Source organism: Pangasianodon hypophthalmus, chromosome 28, assembly GCF_027358585.1.
Source record: "Pangasianodon hypophthalmus isolate fPanHyp1 chromosome 28, fPanHyp1.pri, whole genome shotgun sequence".
NCBI classification, from domain to species: Eukaryota; Metazoa; Chordata; class Actinopteri; order Siluriformes; family Pangasiidae; genus Pangasianodon; species Pangasianodon hypophthalmus.
This window is the reverse complement of record NC_069737.1, coordinates 1,172,753-1,193,485: the sequence shown is the minus strand read 5'-3', so window position 1 is coordinate 1,193,485 and position 20,733 is coordinate 1,172,753. Positions and strand designations below refer to the sequence as shown.

Genomic DNA, 20,733 nt, shown 5'->3' with positions numbered 1-20,733 from the left:
CCAAAAGGGATAGGGGAAATAAAGACCAATATTCTACACTGTCTTTTGGTTTGTTTTTTTAATTAAAAGACATTAGTTTTTATTAAGAAGATCCTCAAGGTTAGAGGATACCACCACACCCGCGTATTTAAAACCTGTCTGAACCCAAGTAAAGGGTGATATATTATGAAGGTTTTCAGTAATTGAGGATGATAATAAACAGGCGTTGGATTTTGTGAAGTCAATTTTGTGTAAATCCATCATTCTGAAATAATTATGATTAAGATGCCTCTATATTTTTTCTTCTGGATTCCCAGTGGGTTAGATTTTATCTCACTGCCCCAAAATGCTGCCTCCTAGTTACCAAGAAGAGGCAGTGATGATTTTATAATGCAGCCATGATAATATTGTGCATGCTGAATGTTGTATTATTGGCACATGGATATTCCACACTAAAGGCAACCTGATGAACTCATTCACTTCCTTTCTGTGCTGAAATCTGAGGCCGATGGGTCAGAATTTGGGTTTGTTTATATAAGGGGTCTGGAGTCTAAGGAAGAGTTAAAGCAATATGGAAATCAATCTGCGTCACACGTCTCCATGTCTAACAAGAGGACAGCTGAAGTAAACAGATAAGTTTTCTAGGGAGTTGTGTGCAAGCAGTGAAGATCTAAAACGGAGAAACATCAGCCTTCAGATTTTTATATTACAGGTAAGTTTTAATGCTCAATGCTTATCCTTATTGTTAGAATGGCTTGAAATCTAAAAAAAAGTCAGTAACAGATTAATTAAAAAATTAATTAATGAACAATTGTTTCAGAATGTTTAAAATTCATCTTATAAAATGCGTTAATAATATTTAATTACAAGGTTAAACACTTTACAATGCACATTTAATTTAATGAATATTAAATTATGTGTATAAAACCATTAATCCTGTAATCCTGTAAATTAAATCCTGTATAATTGATTTAATGTAAAAATTAATTTGATAATTTTAATGTAAAATTGTAAATGTAAATTTGTATTTTGGTATATTTAAGCTTCTTTTTTGTACATGTTTTTTTTGTGACTCCCCAGCTACCGTTCATCATGAAGCTGAATCTTGTTCTTCTCCTGTGTATCACTAGTGAGACGATTTTATAAATCATTTTTTTGTAGCTAGTCAATTCAATATTCAACAAATTGAGTGCTTAAAAATATCATGCAGATTTTATTTATTTATTTATTTATTTATTTATTTATTTATGAGTTACATGCCAAATGCTGATTTTAGCAGAGTGATTTGAAGGTGTTATGTTTCAGATAATTAGCAGTTCCTTCTCTTCTCCATATTCTTCTCTAAATATGCAGGAACTAACAGGAACAAATGAGTAGTTCTTTGTTAACATCTAAATTATTCCTGTAATATACTAAGAACTACTTGTTAATTACTCAGTAAGTATGCTAATAGGAGTTCACTATTACTATGCAGTAATTAATAGTTCTTTGTGTTAACTACTCCTTTGTTCCTGCTTAGTTACCTATGAGTTGTTGAACAGTATTGTGAAGTGATACTGTGTGTTTCGTTAAATATAATGTTACCAACAGGTCTTCTTCGAATTTCTGTATCCATCCTGAGAACCGTCCCTCACAAGTATGACCTGATTAAGGTACCGATGTCGTGGTCCGCTGCACAGAATTACTGCAGGATGATGTACACCGACCTGGCAACGATCCTAAGTGATACTGATTGGCTAAGATTGAAGAAAGAAGCAGCAAACAAAGGTCTGGCAACACATGCTTGGGTCGGATTGTACAGCGATATCAACAGCTGGCGCTGGTCCTTAAATGACCTCCCACTGAAGAGTGTCACTTATACCAATTGGTACTCTGGACAACCTGATAATTATGCTGGAAAAGAAGCGTGTGTTATAATGGATGCATATAATACATGGTGGGATCAACCTTGTACAGGATTAAGACCCTTTATATGCTACAATGGTGAGTCATCCCTATTTTATTTTGCTTCATTTTGGTTTGATAGCTGGTTTTGCATCGAAAGTTAGCAGCCTTGGCTTTTCGTACTACCTTGAGCATACAAATAAAAGCAATTTAATGAATTCCAAAGTACCAAAAAATCAGTAAATTGACAGGAGCCACGTTTTTTGTTGTATCACGGTATCATATTTTGTGCAGACTGAGACTATTTGTTTAGAATTTAATTTTAATTTAAAACAAGATTTTGATTTTTTTTGCCATTTCACAGCTAATTTCAGTGGTGCTGACAAGTTCATCGCCATCTCTACTCCCCTGTTGACCTGGCCTGACGCTCAGGCTTACTGCCGAACACATCACACAGACTTGGCCAGCTCTCTTAACAGCTCAGATCAAAACATGTTAGCGCAGGTGAGGAATCGCCAGAGTAATTCCTGGATTGGGTTATACAGAGACTTGTGGAAGTGGTCAGATGGGACCAACGCTTCAAACCTCCCATGGGCTCCTGGACAACCGGATAATTACGGAGGAATTGAGAAGTGTGCAGTGGTTTATAACGGACTGTTCGGTGATACAACCTGCACCAGCCAGTACTATTTCTTCTGTCACACCAGTGAGTCTTTTATTTTCTCAGCTATTGCTACTAATATCAATTTAATGGTAATTTCAAAAAAACCCAAAATTGATTATTTATCAAGTTTTGACTTTTGATTTCATGTTCTGTAACTTAAACAAAATACAACAATAGTAGCTCATAGTTCATGGGTAAATTGCAGCCCCAGAGAAGGAGAGGAAATAAGGTTCGAATGAGATACAATTCATTTTATTTTAGTTCAAAAGTCAGCATTAATTCAAAATATGAATGTGAGATTTTACGGTATGAAAATATAAATATACATGAAACAAACAAAACTAAAAAAACAAAAAAAACATAAAGTGTCTCTGTGTAATTAATGTAGGGTAAATTTTAGATAGACAGTTCAGTATGTCATTAAGCCACATACCATAAAGTTCACTGAGAAAGTAGCATGTCTTTAAGGGGAAAAATTGTGCATTATGGGGAAATGAAGTGGTTTTCTTTAGAATTTTATAAAACGAACATACTGGAATAAGATTTTTTTTAAAGAGGTGTAGAAAAACTGTGTGTGTGTGTGTGTGTGTGTGTGTGTGTGTGTGTTTATTCCACAGTTTCCCCAATGAGGAATCAGATAATGAGACTGCAGGTGAAGTCTGATGGGAGTGTGTTTGATCCTGATGTGCAGTCGTCCATTTTAGAGAAGGTGAGTCGCAGGACGTCTCTGAGGTTTTGAGAAATTTTGTCCCTGTTAGCATTTCTCACTGCTCACCTGCTCAAATTTCTGTGATTCTCAAGAATTTTGCTCCTTTTATTAATTTTTGGCTTCTCTGTGACACGTATTCCTTTTCTTTTCGGTTTGAGTAATTAAATCGTGATTCTGTTTTTCAGATCAAGCAGAAACTGGAGGAAAATGGCATGTTGGAGAACACCTCAGTGACCTGGAAGGTGCAGCCAGATGGAAACATCTTCCACAAGAAAAAAAAGGATGATCTGTAATGTAGATTTCAAACCCAGTGAAATTTTATTTAACCTTCAACATTAGCTTTGATCAGTAGGGGAAGTCAGAGGATTAGATTAACCAGAAGTAGAGGAACAATAATATTGTTTTATTGCTCTATTTGTAACATGCCCACTTTGACTTTGCCACCTTAATTTTAAAATCAGTTTTCAATGTTATGGCAAATATTTCATATTTAATATGTTCAGCTTTTGCTGCACGTGGCCACTGGAGATAATCAAAGGAAAAAGTCAAAGAGGACGTGTTCAAATACCGGGTTTAATGCATCAGTGTGTCGTAGTAAAGAATAATTCCTATAGATATGATAGAGAATGTAATAGAACCTGTAAATACACTGTGTGTACTTTTAACAGTCAGATATAATGCACTTGTCACTATTGTAACGCTTGCTTAAGCGCTTGTGGGTGTTTTCGGGGCTATAACTGAAAGTTTAGAGAAATAAAACCCTCGAATACTGACGAGCTCTTTTTCCCCACTTTATTCTCCATTCACATCTCCCTCTCTTCTCCTCTCTTCTCCCCTCTGCCTTCCGCCCTGTCAGAATAAAAGTCCTCATAACAACAGGCACTTTAACATGGGGCATTTCTAACACAAAAATAAAATTGTGTTTAATTTGTAACTCTTACACTACTTCCCCCTTATGAAAAGAAACATCCTCGTTTCTGAAAAAAACCACAACAAAAATCATACATTTGTAACAACATAAGCTTTCCAGACCTTTGTAATTTCAACAGAAAACACTTTCAGGTACAGAAAAAAACACAATTCCAAAGTTTCAGCAACAGTAAACTTTTACATCATACAAATAACAACTTGAATGTGTTATGTTTCTGACCTCATTTGACATTATTCCACTGTGTTTTCTACCATACCCTTCGAAATCCCATACTCAGGAATGTATTAGCAAATGGGAAGGGAAAAAAACACTATAGAGATGAATAAAGACATTATAATTCCCTATAACGTATCGGAGGACGCACAGAACGTCCTGACCAAGTTTTCGTGCCCTCTGCTGGTTTTTCACAAGGGATTTCTACTGGCAATTTAGCTCTAGACCCCTCAGACAGTACATCCTGAACAGGAGGTAATGTACCATCCCTCTCTTGCATCATTTGAATGGGTCTTACAGACTTGGGTACTGAAGAATCTTGAAGAACATAAGGTCTGGACCCTGATAGCCCTGTAAGCGGAGGGCATCCACTTTGAGGGGATATAAGAACTGGACGTGGTTCAGGGGACCACACAGAGCGGTAAGGTTTTAGCCGATTATAGTGAATCACTTTAGGCTTTGACCTAGGATCAAGCAGATCTAACACTTTATATGTCACTCCAATATCACCTGTGGATGAATTCAATCTGCTCAAGACCCTGTATAGTCCAGTCCATTTTGGAGAGAGTTTGTGTCTTGACATAGCTGGAAGATCAACCCATACGAGATCATCAGGCTGATAAGCTGTATGGCGGATATGGCGGTCATAGTAATGCTTTTGGTGTGCTCCAGCTGTCTGGATATTGTCTGCAACAGTGGTGAAAGCATAGAATGTGCATATTCATTTGGGGTTCCTGGAGTAGCTCTAGAAGGTGCTATGGTAACACCCAAAAGAAAATCAGCAGGAAGCCGAGCTTCTCGGCCATGTGCCAAGAAAAAAGGTGTGTGTTTTGTCAATGAATGAAAACTTGTATTGTAAGCAAATTCAACCTGTTTTAAGTGGTCATCCCATTCTCCCCCTTTGGTATACAGGTACTTTGCAAGCTGATATTTTATAGATCTATTGGCACGTTCCACCATACCGTCCGACATAGCATGATATGGGGATGTCCTTGTTTTATGAATCCCAAGTAGAGAGCACAGTTCTTTCACCAAGTCAGAGTCAAACTGCCGCACTTGGTCAGTGTCCAAACTCTGTGGCACTCCATGCTGGCCCACATAGTTTTCAAACAAACACTTAGCGATGGTCGTTGCACGTTGATCAGCAATTGCATAAAGATTGAGATATTTTGTAAAGTAGTCCATTACTGCAAGAACATAACGATTCCCTTTCTGAGTAACAGGCAACTCCATTAGATCAGCAGCAATTTTCTCAAAAGGCATGCTTGCAATTATGTTTTGCATTGGTGCCTGCTGATGAGGCATTGGTGGTCTCCTTGATTCACAGGCTTGACATTGAGCACACCACTGTGTAATGTCCCTAGACATGTGGGGCCAAAAACATCTCATTAGAGCACGCTGCAATGTCTTTTGTGCACTGAAATGTCCAGAAAGCAAGTGACCATGCAAATTCTCGAACACTTTTGGCTGCAACGCAAGTGGAACTACAACCTGCAAGATCTGATCATCTGGTGGGGGTCTAACTTTATGGCAAAGAACAGAATCCACAAAAGTAAGCCTTGGGAACTCTTTCCAGAAATGCCTCTGTTCGCTAGCAGTTCCTTTCAGCATAGTATATGTAGGTCTCTTCTTACTTGATACCCATTCAGCGACAATGCTTAGGACAGGATCAGCTGTCTGAGTGATATCTTCACTACCCATACCCAGGCATGCAATGCTGAAACAGGTAAAGAAAGCAGAATTTGAAGGTTCAAACCCAGAACATGTATCAGAAGAAGCAGGCTGTACATAAGTAGAATACGATTCGGTGACCTCAGTCTGCGTTGAAGTGGACACTAAATGGACAGACTTGATCGCAGAATTATTAGAAATCTCCCTACTCTCCTCGTCAGGTCAACGAGACATGGCATCTGTGTTGGCATGTTTATGACCATGCCAGTACTCAATAGTCCAGTCATATAGTTCAATCTCTAGAGCCCACCTTGCTCTGCAACCTGTTGGATCGCCATCCAAAACCATTCGCCTAAGACTAAGCAAGGGCTTATGGTCTGTGATCATCCGAAAAGGGTGCCCCATGAGGTACTGACGGAGGTAACCTCTCTCAAGTGCTGTATGTGCTCACTGAAACTCTTGCTATAGACAATGATATTGTCTCAATATACAAGACATGTTTTCCAGGACAGGCCCCGCAGCACTAACTGCATCAAGTGTTGAAAAGTGGGCAGAGCATTGGCAAGGCCCATCAGCATCACTGTAAACTGATACAAAGAACGACCCGTGGTGAAAGCTGTTTTTGGTTTATCTGCCTCATGAAGTTGCACTTGCCAATATCCGGATGAAAGATCCATAGTACTGAATACAGATGAACCTCTTAGTTCATCCGAGGTGTCATCTGTTCTAGGCAATGGATGGGCATCCGTAATGGTGACAGAATTAAGGCCCCTATAATCTACGCAAAAACGCCAGGCGCCATCTTTCTTTCGCACCATAACGATAGGCGCAGCCCAAGGGCTATGACTGGCTTCCACAATGCCTTTTGCCACCATGTCGTCCACATGTGACTGAATCACCTCCTGCATCTGAGGCGAAGTGCGATAAGCACGTTTCTGTATGGGAATTGCATTGTCAGTATTGATTTTGTGTGTGACTATGTTTGTTCTACCAAAGTCTGTAGGGCTCTTACTAAACACGTCACAAAACTCATGTAACAATGAATGCAGTTCGTTCACCTGAGAATCAGAAAGATCCCCCCCCCCCCCCCCCCTTTGAACTTCAAATTGAAGAGGTGACACCTGTGTAGAAGGGGTAGACACATTACATACAACATCAGAATGCTCAACAACATCATCTGAGCTTATTGGAGTGAACTCCCCCAGTTGCATACCCGGTTGCAGTACAAACGGGCTGTACAAATGAGCCGCACTACAGTTTGACTGTTTTCAGCTGTCGTAAGGGTGTGTACAGCTGCAATACCATCTAACTTGAATAGATATGGCTCAAACAACCCACAGTATCCATCTGCTAAGCCTGCATTAACAGCAGATGGGATAAGTTGCGCTATACAGTGCTTCTCACATTGGGCCGGAATGGTAGTTGTCACAGTAATTTGAGCTGTACAGTGCACAGGGGTGAGTTGAGATTTGCTTAACAGCGGCAAAGTTTGGTCATATAGGCAACACATACATTTACCCACATTCAAGACCACCTGGTGCTTCTGGAGAAAATCCAAACCAAGTATGATACCCTGATTCACTTTTCTGATGACGTACATGTCATGCTGTAATGCCAGTGTACCTAATCTGAGGTTAACAGTCACAGTTCCCAGAGTATCTAAATTCTGACCAGTTACAGATTTTGACAGAATGAAAGAACTCTTTAGTGGTCTTTTACGCAATGAAGGAATTGCCATACAGGTAGTTTCATGAAATACTAGACCCAGTGTCTATCATGATGTGCATGTCAGTACCTTCAACAATACCACTGATGTGTGCTGTACTAGTGTCCGTCATGTCCGCAACAGGAGAACATCCATTCTCTGGATGTCTGGTGTCTGTGGTCGTCACCTGTTCGGTGTTGCTTGGGGCTGGTGGTGAAATAGCTGATGTGTGCCCCGCCGCATCAGCTAATGGAAGTTTCCCTGACGATGGTCGCGACAATCTGGGTAGACATCACACAAACCACTCTGATGATCCTGGGTGTGATGCCAAGGTCTGTAATGATGGTCCTGGTAGTCGTCAAAGGTGACACACCTGTGATGAGGGCTAGGACTGCGTCGATGTAATGACGAGTTGTTGGAAGCCATGGTGTCATGCCGTTGTCCCTGTCTGTAATCCACGTAGTGGTAAGTGCCGGCTGCAGTGGAGTATTTTGGAGAATAGTAATCCGCAAACTTCTCCCTGCGGTGCGGTGAGAAGTCCACTCTGTCATTATGCTGGTATGTGTCGTCCTGTTGTCTGTACAGGTCTCTGCGACAGCTAGGAGATCTTCTGTAGATGTCAGGTGATGGAGAACGTGCATCAGGATGTCTGGTTGATAAACGACCAATTGGTGCACTCCATTCCGTGGCATATCTTGTTGGACTAGCATGTCTCATTGAACTATGCCGATGTGGTGATGAGGTTTGATGAGATCGGCTGCGTTGATCATGCAGCTGAAGTTTCAATGCAGAGACATCCTTACTTAAATCTTTGACTGTGTTTGTGAGATCAACAACGGCTTGTTTCAAAAAAAGAGTGTCAGTGTCAGAAATAACATTCACTGTCTGTGCCATCGAATTCTCTCTCACCGTAGATGAAACTGGCTGCACCAATTTGGCTGCTTTGCGTGCCCGTTCAGCTTGCGTAGCGACCTGGACGGCGTCTTTCAACGTTTTCACACCCCTCTCGTGGCATTTAATCTGGAGTTCTTGATCTAAACCCGCCAGAAATCGTGACAGTTTCATGTATTCAGATGCATTCTGCTCAAAATCAGGAAAAGCTTCTTTGACCCGTCTACATATGTCTGCTGCATACATTTCCATTGGTTCATTAGGCAATTTATGGCGTGAATTTGGAAATGTTTGAAACGATGCTATGACATCCTTCTAGCCAAAAGCATCTTGTAATTCTTGTTTCGCTGCAGTGAACGAGTGCTGAATTTCAGGTGGAAAATTGTCCCAAACAATGAACAGGTCAGGTGGCAGTCTAGTAGGCAACTCTGCTGCTAACACTGCATCCAAATCACCACCGCTATCTTTATAGCGAGCCTCTTGAATCACCTCATACCGACGAGCCCACAGCTGAAAGGACTCAGTGCCTTCTTTGCGAAATGGCGGCGGTAAAGGAATGTCTTTCAGGGTAGTTTGTGTGCGGCACGGCCGCGAGGTATGAGCACTGTTGTCCCGCAGCACTTGGGCCTCCTCGTCTGACATCTCTTAAGTTTATTAATGGCACACCGAACTTCACGGAGTCCCGCTGGTATCACACAGATGTACACACCGCGCTCGTGCAAGGCGCCGGCGAAAAGAAAGCATACAAAAAAAAAGAAACTCTTGTGGGTGTTTTCGGGGCTATAACTGAAAGTTTAGAGAAATAAAACCCTCGAATACTGACGAGCTCTTTTTCCCCACTTTATTCTCCATTCACATCTCCCTCTCTTCTCCTCTCTTCTCCCCTCTGCCTTCCGCCCCGTCAGAATAAAAGTCCTCATAACAACAGGCACTTTAACATGGGGCATTTCTAACACTAAAATAAAATTGTGTTTAATTTTTAACTCTTACACTATTACTGTAATTTTCTTCTTCTAACTCTGCAGTTCTAAATATGTAGTTATTCCTTGCATTTTGTTTCTATTCTCTGCACCTAAGGCATTAAGAATATACATTAATATCATCAATAAACAATTTTAAATAGAAACCTTTTGTCACTATTTGTAACCATTTTAAAATTAAGCTTATTTTGGTCTGCTACTATTAATACAGTGTAGGTGTTTTATATTCATCCATAAAAACACATCATCATCATCATCATCACATGCATCATCATATGACTTCAAAACTGTCCTCATATCAGCAGCAAACAGAGCAAAGGGTGGAATTTAGAAAGGTGTTATATACGGATATACATGTAGTATATTTACAGTAACTTATATTGTTACTCTTTTGCACTACTGTCATCTGATTCGCTTTCACACTGGAACTGTGTGCTAGTCGGCGCTGCACTGTAACTCACTGTGCCCATTGTCTTGTTTTGGTAGTTTTGTACTGTCTTGTGCTGTCTGCACTGTGCACTTTATGTAAATGTATGTAGTCTCCTGTAGTTCTGTGTTGGTTTATGTAGCACCTTGGTCCTGGAGGAACGTTGTTTCATTTCTGTGTATACTAACTAGCTGTATATGGTTGAAATGACAATAAAGCCACTTGACTTGACTATTCAATTCAATTAAATTTTATTTGTATAGCGCTTTTAACAATCGACATTGTCACAAAGTAACTTTACAGAAATAAATGGATTCACAAAAATATATTGTAAATATTTGAATTTATCTGGGTGCAACGGATAGTGCGATTATAAATAAATCCCTTCTATTATTGTGTACTATATGGACAAATAGTACAATTGTGCAACCAATAAATTCATCACAGTTTTTGCAAGAAGTCCAGCTGGTTAAAATCTATCCACTGTCCACTGATGGAGTCCTGAGTACGAAGCTGCTCGTGGCAACTGCAGCCCCAAAGCCACTACAGCAATCGCAGTCCCAAGCCATTACAGTACAGCTCCCCATATGTGAGCCCCATGCCATCTCCACAGCCCCCAGGTGGCACCATCCCCAGCAATCCAAACAGTTCTTCAGGCAGTCCATATGGGGCCACCCCAAGCAGCAGCGAGCGAACTCAACCGATGAGAACTCCAACCAGAAGTAGGGCATCAGGATGGGTCAGGCAGCGAGGAGGAGCAGAAGGGGTCAGGATCACTGGCATCACTGGCATCTCAGAAGTAGCATGTGTAGCTTGACAGAGAGTGAGGGAGAGAGAGAGATGGAGAGAAAGGAAGCGATTGTTAGGTGAGCTTTTGTCCTCTAATGGTTAAGCATGATGTACTTTGCATGCAGAGTGCAAGCAGGGACTCCGGCAAGACTAGCTATGACAGCATAACTAAAAGGGAGAACCAGAAGCTAACACAGACATGAGGGCACCCTGGGACATAAAGCAGCCAGCCACTCCACCGTCGACAAACCTGAGTGAACGTGTGAGAGTGGGGGGGCGACAGCATCCAAACATCCCAGTTCACCACAACACTCTATGCCTGTGAAACCCTCCAGACCTGCTCCTGTACCTAAGAAAACTATTCACAAAAGGCTTGACTAAACAAATATGTTTTCAGCCTAGACTTAAACACTGAGACTGTGTCTGAGCCCTGAACACTAAGTGGAAGGCTGTTCCATAACTGTGGGGCTTTGTAAGAGAAAGCTCTACCCCCAGCTGTAGCACGCATTATTCGAGGTACCAACAAATAGCCTGCACCTTTTGCTCTGAGTAGGTGTGGCGGATCATAAAACACCAAAATTTCGCTCAGGTACTGTGGCGCGAGACCATTTAGTGCTTTATAGGTCAATAGTAGTATTTTATAATCAATACGAAATTTGATTGGGAGCCAATGCAGTGTGGATAAGATAGGGGTGATGTGGTCATATCTTCTGGTTCTAGTAAGGATTCTCGCTGCTGCATTCTGGACTAACTGGAGCTTGTTTATGCTCCTACTGGAGCATCCAGACAGTAAGGCATTACAATAATCCAACCTAGAGGTAAAAAAAAGCATGAACTAATTTTTCTGCATCATGTAGTGACAATATATTTCTTATTTTAGCAATATTTCTGAGATGAAAGAAAGCAATCCTAGTTATATTATCTACATGAGCTTCAAAAGAAAGACTAGAGTCGATAATCACACCAAGGTATTTTACTGCTGCAGATGATGAAACAGAAACATCCAGAGTTATTACAGTATGTAATCAGAAAGTTTACTTCTAGCTGCATGTGGTCCTAGTCCAAGTACTTCTGTCTTGTCAGAATTAAGTAAGAGAAAGTTAATAAGCATCCAGTTTCTACACATTCTTTTACACATTCCTCAACTTTATTAAGCTGGTGTCTGTCATCTGGCTTTGCTGAAACATACAACTATGTGTCATCAGCGTAACAGTGGAAGCTAATACCATGCTTACGGATAATTTTACCCAGAGGTAGCATATATAGAGAAAAGAGCAGTGGGCCTAAAACAGAGCCTTGCGGGACACCAAACTTTACCTTAGTATGAGAAGAGAAGTCACCATTTACGTTTACAAACTGATAACGATCAGTCAAATAAGACCTGAGCCAGGAAAGGGCTGTTCCCTTAATGCCTACTACATTTTCCAGTCTATCGAGGAGAACAGCATGATCAATGGTATCAAAAGCTGCACTAAGGTCAAGCAGCACCAGCAAGGAGACACAACCCTGATCAGAGGCCAGTAGGTCATTTACCACTTTAACCAGCGCTGTCTCTGTGCTATGATGAGGCCTAAATCCTGACTGATACATTTCATGAATGTTATTCCTATGTAAGTATGAGCATAGCTGCTGTGCTACAACCTTTTCTAGGACCTTGGAGATAAAGGGGAGGTTTGATATTGGTCTATAGTTAGACAGCTGACAGGGGTCAAGGTCAGGTTTTTTAATCAAGGGCTTGATAACTGCTAATTTAAAAGATTTAGGTACATAGCCAATGCTAAGGGAAGAATTGATTATCTTTAAAAGAGGTTTGATTGTGTCAGGAATTATCTGTTTGAGGAAACAAGTAGGTAAAGGATCTAGCATACAGGTTGATGATTTTGATGATGAAAGACTAGTACTTCTTGTTTGTGCTGTCCAGTAGAATAATTGTAGATCCAAACTCCCTAAACCCCATTTTTCTTTTGTTGTAAATAGGGTTTTAAAGGCAATCCTTGGTTATTCCTGACAAAAGAGCTAATCTGCTTGTTTACAATCTTAAAAAGTGATTTATTCAAATAGCATGGTAAAGACTGGAAAAGGTAAGTGTAGCATGGGAGTACATTTGATTTAATCATATTGATTCTTCCCAAAAGGGATATGGGAAATAAAGACCAATATTCTACACTGTCTTTTGGTTTGTTTTTTTAATTAAAAGACGTTAGTTTTTATTAAGAAGATCCTCAAGGTTAGAGGATACCACCACACCCGGGTATTTAAAACCTGTCTGAACCCAAGTAAAGGGTGATATATTATGAAGGTTTTCAGTAATTGAGGATGATAATAAACAGGCGATGGATTTTGTGAAGTCAGTTTTGTGTAGATCCATCATTCTGAAATAATTATGGTTAAGATGCGTCTATATTTTTTCTTCTGGATTCCCAGTGGGTTAGATTTTATCTCACTGCCCCAAAATGCTGCCTCCTAGTTACCAAGAAGAGGCAGTGATGATTTTATAATGCAGCATTAATCCTGTAATCCTGTAAATTAAATCCTGTATAATTGATTTAATGTAAAAATTAATTTGATAATTTTAATGTAAAATTGTAAATGTAAATTGGAATTTAAATGTAAATGTAAATGTAAGTTGGAAGATTCTTCTCCTGTGTATCACTAGTGAGAAATTTAAGCTTCTTTTTTGTACGTTTTTTTTTTGTGATTCCCCAGCTACCGTTCATCATGAAGCTGAATCTTGTTCTTCTCCTGTGTATCACTAGTGAGACGATTTTATAAATCATTTTTTTTGTAGTTAGTCAATTCAATATTCAATAAATTGAGTGCTTAAAAATATCATGCAGATTTTATTTATTTATTTATTTATTTATTTATTTATGAGTTACATGCCAAATGCTGATTTTAGCAGAGTGATTTGAAGGTGTTATGTTTCAGATAATTAGCAGTTCCTTCTCTTCTCCATATTCTTCTCTAAATATGCAGGAACTAACAGGAACAAATGAGTAGTTCTTTGTTAACATCTAAATTATTCCTGTAATATACTAAGAACTACTTGTTAATTACTCAGTAAGTATGCTAATAGGAGTTCACTATTACTATGCAGTAATTAATAGTTCTTTGTGTTAACTACTCATTTGTTCCTGCTTAGTTACCTATGAGTTGTTGAATAGTATTGTGAAGTGATACTGTGTGTTTCGTTAAATATAATGTTACCAACAGGTCTTCTTCGAATTTCTGTATCCATCCTGAGAACCATCCCTCACAAGTATGACCTGATTAAGGTACCGATGTCGTGGTCCGCTGCACAGAATTACTGCAGGATGATGTACACCGACCTGGCAACGATCCTAAGTGATACTGATTGGCTAAGATTGAAGAAAGAAGCAGCAAACAAAGGTCTGGCAACACATGCTTGGGTCGGATTGTACAGCGATATCAACAGCTGGCGCTGGTCCTTAAATGACCTCCCACTGAAGAGTGTCACTTATACCAATTGGTACTCTGGACAACCTGATAATTATGCTGGAAAAGAAGCGTGTGGTGCAACAGGTGCATATAATACATGGTGGGATACACCATGTTCAGGATTAAGACCCTTCATATGCTACAATGGTGAGTCATCCCTATTTTATTTTGCTGCATTTTGGTTTGATGGCTGGTTTTGCATCGAATGTTAGCAGCCTTGAGCATACAAATAAAAGCAATTTAATGATTTCCAAAGTACCAAAACATATATCATTATTTTCATTTATCGTCCACCAGCAACCAGTAACAAATTTATTGATGAACTTGCTGATTTTTTGGGTGAAATTTTGACTAAATATGATTATATTTTAATGCTGGGTGATTTTAACATTCATGTCTGCTGTCCTGCTAATGCCTTGGCTAAGGACCTTTTAAATCTTATGTCCTCTCTGAACTTTGTGCAATGGGTAAAGGGCCCCACTCACTGCCTCAGTCATACATTAGATCTGGTCTTGACCTATGGTCTGTCTATTGCTGATATTGAGACATGTAATACCCCTCTTTCTGATCATATACCTGTATTGTTCACAGCTTTGTTGCCTTCTCCACCATGTACTTCATCAACTCAAGAGTGCTGGTCGCGTGTTTTAACTGCACAGTCCAGTAATGATTTGTCTGATATGTACTTGGAGGCTCACCAACCTCTTATTTTAGATCCTGTTATCTCTAACATAAATGTTGAGGATCAGGTGCATTTTTTTAATAACAGGTGTTCTAATATTTTCGACCTTATTGCAGCGTTCAGGCTTATCAATTTAAAGCACGAATCACAGCCATGGATGAATAGTAATATTCGGGCGCTTAGACAGCAATGTCGCCAATGTGAACGCAGGTGGAAGAAAGACAGGCTTCAGGTGTCCTATGAAATGCTGAGGGACTCATTGAGCACATTTCAAAAGGCTGCTAAGGCAGCTAAGGCAAAACATTTGTCAGAAATCATTGCCAAAAATTCTCATTGATCCAGAACACTATTCTCAACTATTGACTCTGTGTTAAATACCCCAGTGCAGACATTCCCAGAGCTTTCTCCTTTATAATGTGAAAATTTCCTCAAGTATTTTGTAGATAAAGTAAATAGAGTTAAGGCTCAGTTAGCTATTACAGTAAGCCCTGTCTTAGATCCCGCTTTATCCAATATTCAGTGGAGTGAATTTGAATTAGTCTGTAAAGACATGCAGAGAAATCACCTTAAATTTAAAATCCACTTTTTCCCCCTTACGATTTCATGCCGTCACGACTTGTTAAACAAACATTTGAGACTATTGGTTCAGATTTAGTGACTATTATGAACAGTTGTCTTCTAACAGGGGTTGTACCGGACAAATTTTAGACCAATTTCCAATCTCCTGTTTCTATCGAAAATTAGAGAAAAAAATTGTATTTTTGCAATTGCAAAGCCATTTGAGTATTAGTGGTATTTCTGATGTTTTTCAGTCTGGTTTTAAAAGTTTGCACAGTACAGAGTCTGCCCTTCTGAAGGTTTCTAATGATATTTTAATTACTACTTGATGAGAGCAATATTATGGCTTTAGTGCTTTTAGACCTTAGCTCAGCATTTGATTTTGTTGACCACGGTATCCTGTTGTCTAGGTTGGAGCATTGCATAGGTATTAGGGGCACTGTACTTAACTGGTTTCGATCTTTTCTGTCTAACAGAAGATTTTCAGTCAGCATTGGCAAGTACTCTTCTTCTGTAGCGCATTCCACATGTGGTGTTCCTCAGGGATCAATCTTGGCACCGATATTGTTTTCACTGTATATGTTACCCATGGGATCTATATTTAGGAGATTTGGTGGATCATATCATTGGTACGCTGACGATACTCAGCTCTACATACCACTTAAACATGATGAAAATTCTGCTGTAAATCAATTAACTGCTTGTCTCCTTGAATTGAAAACATAGTTACAAATAACTTTCTACATCTAAATAATGATAAAACGCAAGTTGTTTTGTTCGGATCAAATGGCAAAACTGATGTGAGCCCAATCGATTTGGGCTCTCTTACCCCATATCAAGTCCACGACGCTAAAAATCTGGGTTTTATACTTGACTGCGAACTAAAGCTAGATAAACAAATTGTGCACGCCGGCTTCTACCATCTTTGGCCTTCCTCTTTGCCTCCTGCCTGGCAGCTCCATGTCCAACATTCTCCTACCAATATACTCACTCTCCCTCCTCTGAACATGTCCAAACCATCTTAATCTGGCCTCCCTAACTTTGTCCCCTAAACGTTCAACATGAGCTGTTCCCCTGATGTACTCGTTCCTAATCCTGTCCAACCTTGTCACTCCCAAAGAGAACCTCAACATCTTCAGCTCTGCTACCTCCAGCTCTGACTCCTATCTCTTCCTCAGTGCCACTGTCTCTAAACCATACAGCATAGCCGATCTCACCGCTGTCTTGTACACCTTCCCCTTGATTCTCGCTGATATTTTTCTATCACACAGAACTCCCGACACCTTTCTCCACCCATTCCAACCTGCCTGCACTCGCTTCTTTACCTCTTTCCCACATTCTCCATTACACTGGACTGTTGACCCCAAGTACTTAAACTCCTGAACCTTCTTCACCTCTTCACCCTGTAATCTTACTGTTCGATTTCTCTCCCTTTCATTCACGCACATGTACTCAATCTTACTACGACTGACTTTCATTCCTCTTTTCTCCAGCGCAAACCTCCACCTCTCCAGGTTTTCCTCCACCTGCTCCCTGCTCTCACAACAGATCACAATGTCATCCACAAACATCATTGTGTAAGGAGACTCCTGTCTGACCTCCTCTGACAACTGGTCCATCGCCATAGCAAACAGGAAGGGGCTCCTGAACTCCTCTGTCTGACCTACAGCACACCTCACCACTGTCCTGCTCCTCTCATACATGTCCTGCACCACTCTGACATACTTCTCTGCTACTCCTGACTTCCTCATACAGTACCACAGCTCTTCTCTTGGCAGACTGTCATACGCCTTCTCCAAGTCTACAAACCCACAGTGCAACTCCCTCTGACCATCCCTATACTCCTCCATCAAAATTCTCAGAGCAAAAATTGCATCTGTTGTGCTCTTTCTGGGCATGAAGCCATACTGCTGCTCACAAATCTCCAATACCTTCCTTAACCTAGCTTCCACTACTCTTTCCCATAGCTTCATTGTATGGCTCATCAACTTTATCCTCCTATAGTTGCTGCAACTCTGCACGTCACCCTTATTCTTAAAGATCGGCACTAATACACTACTTCTCCATTCCTCAGGCATCTGCTCACTCTCTAAAACCCTGATAAACAAACTAGTTAAAAATTCCACTGCTGCCTCTCCTAGACACTTCCAGACCTCCACCGGGATGTTGTTGGGACCAACTGCCTTTCCACTTTTCAGCCTCTTCAAAGCCTTCCTGACTTTCTAATCTTATCTACTTTCTGTTCCACAGAGGTCACCCCTTCTACTCTTTTTTCCCCTCATTTTCCTTATTCATCAGCTCTTCAAAGTACTCCTTCCATCTCCTCTGTACACTCTCCTCACTTGTTAGCACCCTTCCATCTCTATCCTTAATAACTCTTGAATATTGAATATATAAATTGACAGGTGCCACATTTTTTTGTTGTATCATGATATCATATTTTGTTCAGACTGAGACTATTTGTTTAGAATTTAATTTAAATTTAAAACAAGATTTTGATGGTTTTTTTTATTTTGATGGTTTCACAGCTAATTTCAGTGGCTCTGACAAGTTCATCGGCATCTCTACTCCCCTGTTGACCTGGCCTGACGCTCAGGCTTACTGCCGAACACATCACACAGACTTGGCCAGCTCTCTTAACAGCTCAGATCAAAACATGTTAGCGCAGGTGAGGAATCGGCAGGGTGATTCCTGGATTGGTTTATACAGAGACTTGTGGAAGTGGTCAGATGGGACCAACGCTTCAAACCTCCCATGGGCTCCTGGACAACCGGATAATTACGGAGGAATTGAGAAGTGTGCAGTGGTTTATAACGGACTGTTCGGTGATACAACCTGCACCAGCCAGTACTATTTCTTCTGTCACACCAGTGAGCCTTTTGTTTCTTGACTATTGCTATTAATGTCAATTCAATGGTAACTTCAGAAAAACCAAAAATTGATTATTTATCAAGTTTTGACTTTTGATTTTAAAAAGTAGCTCATAGTTCATGGGTAAATTCCAGCCCCAGAGAAGGAGAGGAGATAAGGTTTGAATGAAATACAATTAATTTTATTTTAGTGCAAAAGTGAATATTAATTCAAAATATGAATGTGAGATTTTACGGTATGAAAATATAAATATACATGAAACAACCAAAACTCCTAACACATAAAGTGTCTCTGTGTAATTAATGTAGGGTAAATTTTAGATAGACAGTTCAGTATGTCATTAAGCCACATACCATAAATTTCACTGAGAAAGTAACGTGTCTTTAAGGAGAAAAATTATGCATTATGGGGAAATGAAATGGTTTTCTTTAGATCTTTTACAAAACGACTGGAATAAGATTTTTTTAAAGAGGGGTAGAAAAACTGTGTGTGTTTGTGTGTGTGTGTGTGTTTGTGTGTGTGTGTGTGTGTGTGATTACTCCACAGTTTCTCCAATGAGGAGTCAGATAATGAGACTGCAGGTGAAGTCTGATGGGAGTGTGTTTGATTCTGCTGTGCAGTCGTCCATTTTAGAGAAGGTGAGTCTCTGAAGTTTTGAGAAATTTTGCTCACCTGCTCAAATTTCTGTGATTCTCAAGAATTTTGCTCCTTTTATTAATTCTTGGCTTCTCTGTGACACGTATTCCTTTTCTTTTCGGTTTGAGTAATTAAATCCTGATTCTGTTCTTCAGATCAAGCAGAAACTGGAGGACAATGGCATGTTGGAGAACACCTCAGTGACCTGGAAGGTGCAGCCAGATGGAAACATCTTCCACAAGAAAAAAAAGGATGATCTGTAATGTCTAAATGCTCACCTTCAAGTCAAGTAGATTTCAAACCCAGTGAAATTTTATTTAACCTACAACATTTAATCTTTGATCAGTAGGGGAACCAGAGGACAAGATTAACCAGAAGTAGAGGAATAATAATATCGTTTTATTGTTCTGTTTGTAACACGCCCACTTTGACTTTGCCACCTTAATTTTTTTTTTGATTTTCTTTTTATTAGATTTTCAAAAGAACACACAAAAAAATAAACCAGAGCCAAACAAGACAGAGATAAGAAAAAAATACAGTCAGCACTACCTACATATAAGATGAATACTTACATGACACAGTAATACCCTAGATATGAGTACTTCACAATTCTAAGGAGATACATCTTACTACCCAATGAAAAGGTCACAAATAGATTCTACAACTCTATGCCAGACTTGTGACTTTGCCATCTTAATTTTAAAGTCGGTTTTCAAATATTTAATATTTAATATGTTCAGCTTTTGCTGCACGTGGCCACTGGAGATAATCAAAGGAAAAAGTCAAAGAGGACGTGTTCAAATACCGGGTTTAATGCATCAGTGTGTCGTAGTAAAGAATAATTCCTATAGATATGATAGAGAATGTAATAGAACCTGTAAATACACTGTGTGTACTTTTAACAGTCAGATATAATGCACTTGCCACTATTACTGTAATTTTCTTCTTCTAAATCTATAGTTGTAAATAAAAATAAGTATATATCATTGTATGTTGTTTCTATTTTCCATACCTATAGGCAAAAAAAAATATACATAATATCCTCAAAAAAAATTTTTTAAATAGAAACCTTTTGTCACTATTTTGTAGCCATTATAAAATTAAGCTTATTTTGGTCTGCTACTATTAATTCAGTGCAGGTGTTTTATATTCATCCATAAAAACACATCATCATCATCATCACATGACTTCAAAACTGTCCTCATATCAGCAGCAAACAGAGTAAAGGGTCACAATTTAGAAAGGTATTTTATATAATTATATAATTTTATATAATTATATAACATTATATATAAATGTGATTCAGCAGAACAATTAGTAACATCTGAGGAACACCTACACTAGCTGAGCTACAGAAGTGCTGACTCCAATTCTCAGCATTTACACTCTGACTGCTGGACATTTGTAGTTTTGTCAGGAGCTGATGATTATGGGATCGACTGCATGCCAGGAACTATGATGATGTACACAATACTATGGAAAGAGCGTGGGATAACATTTAGCAGAGGAAATGTAGATATCAGTGTGAAAGAGTGATCTAACACACACTGTCACCCCTTCATTAGCCTTAGGAAGGGTGTGTTGATGAGATTATGTGCAGGAAATCACTGAACTGGGCCATGTCACGGTCTGCCAGGGTATTTATTTACATTTTATTTCCATAATAAAATAATATGGCATTTAA

At 39.5% G+C, this 20,733-nt stretch overlaps 1 protein-coding gene across 1 annotated transcript; it reads left to right on the top strand.

Moving 5' to 3' along the window:
• The first annotated feature begins 633 nt into the window (after positions 1–633).
• On the top strand, positions 634–4,175 carry LOC128317665 (C-type mannose receptor 2-like). The gene is made up of 6 exons (XM_053231072.1): positions 634–691; positions 1,060–1,108; positions 1,570–1,962; positions 2,228–2,569; positions 3,145–3,236; positions 3,422–4,175. The coding sequence occupies exons 2-6, from the start codon at positions 1,072–1,074 to the stop codon at positions 3,527–3,529; spliced, it is 972 nt and encodes a 323-aa protein (XP_053087047.1). The 5' UTR covers positions 634–691; positions 1,060–1,071; the 3' UTR covers positions 3,530–4,175.
• The last annotated feature ends 16,558 nt before the right edge of the window (positions 4,176–20,733 follow it).

What these genes read in the sequence shown, in the direction of transcription:
- LOC128317665 (XM_053231072.1), top strand. Translation starts at nt 1,072, where the DNA reads ATGAAGCTGAATCTTGTTCTTCTCCTGTGTATCACTA. An exon ending in TCTTCTCCTGTGTATCACTA is followed by an intron (nt 1,109 to 1,569) that starts GTGAGACGATTT and finishes TGTTACCAACAG; the next exon opens with GTCTTCTTCGAATTTCTGTA. An exon ending in ACCCTTTATATGCTACAATG is followed by an intron (nt 1,963 to 2,227) that starts GTGAGTCATCCC and finishes GCCATTTCACAG; the next exon opens with CTAATTTCAGTGGTGCTGAC.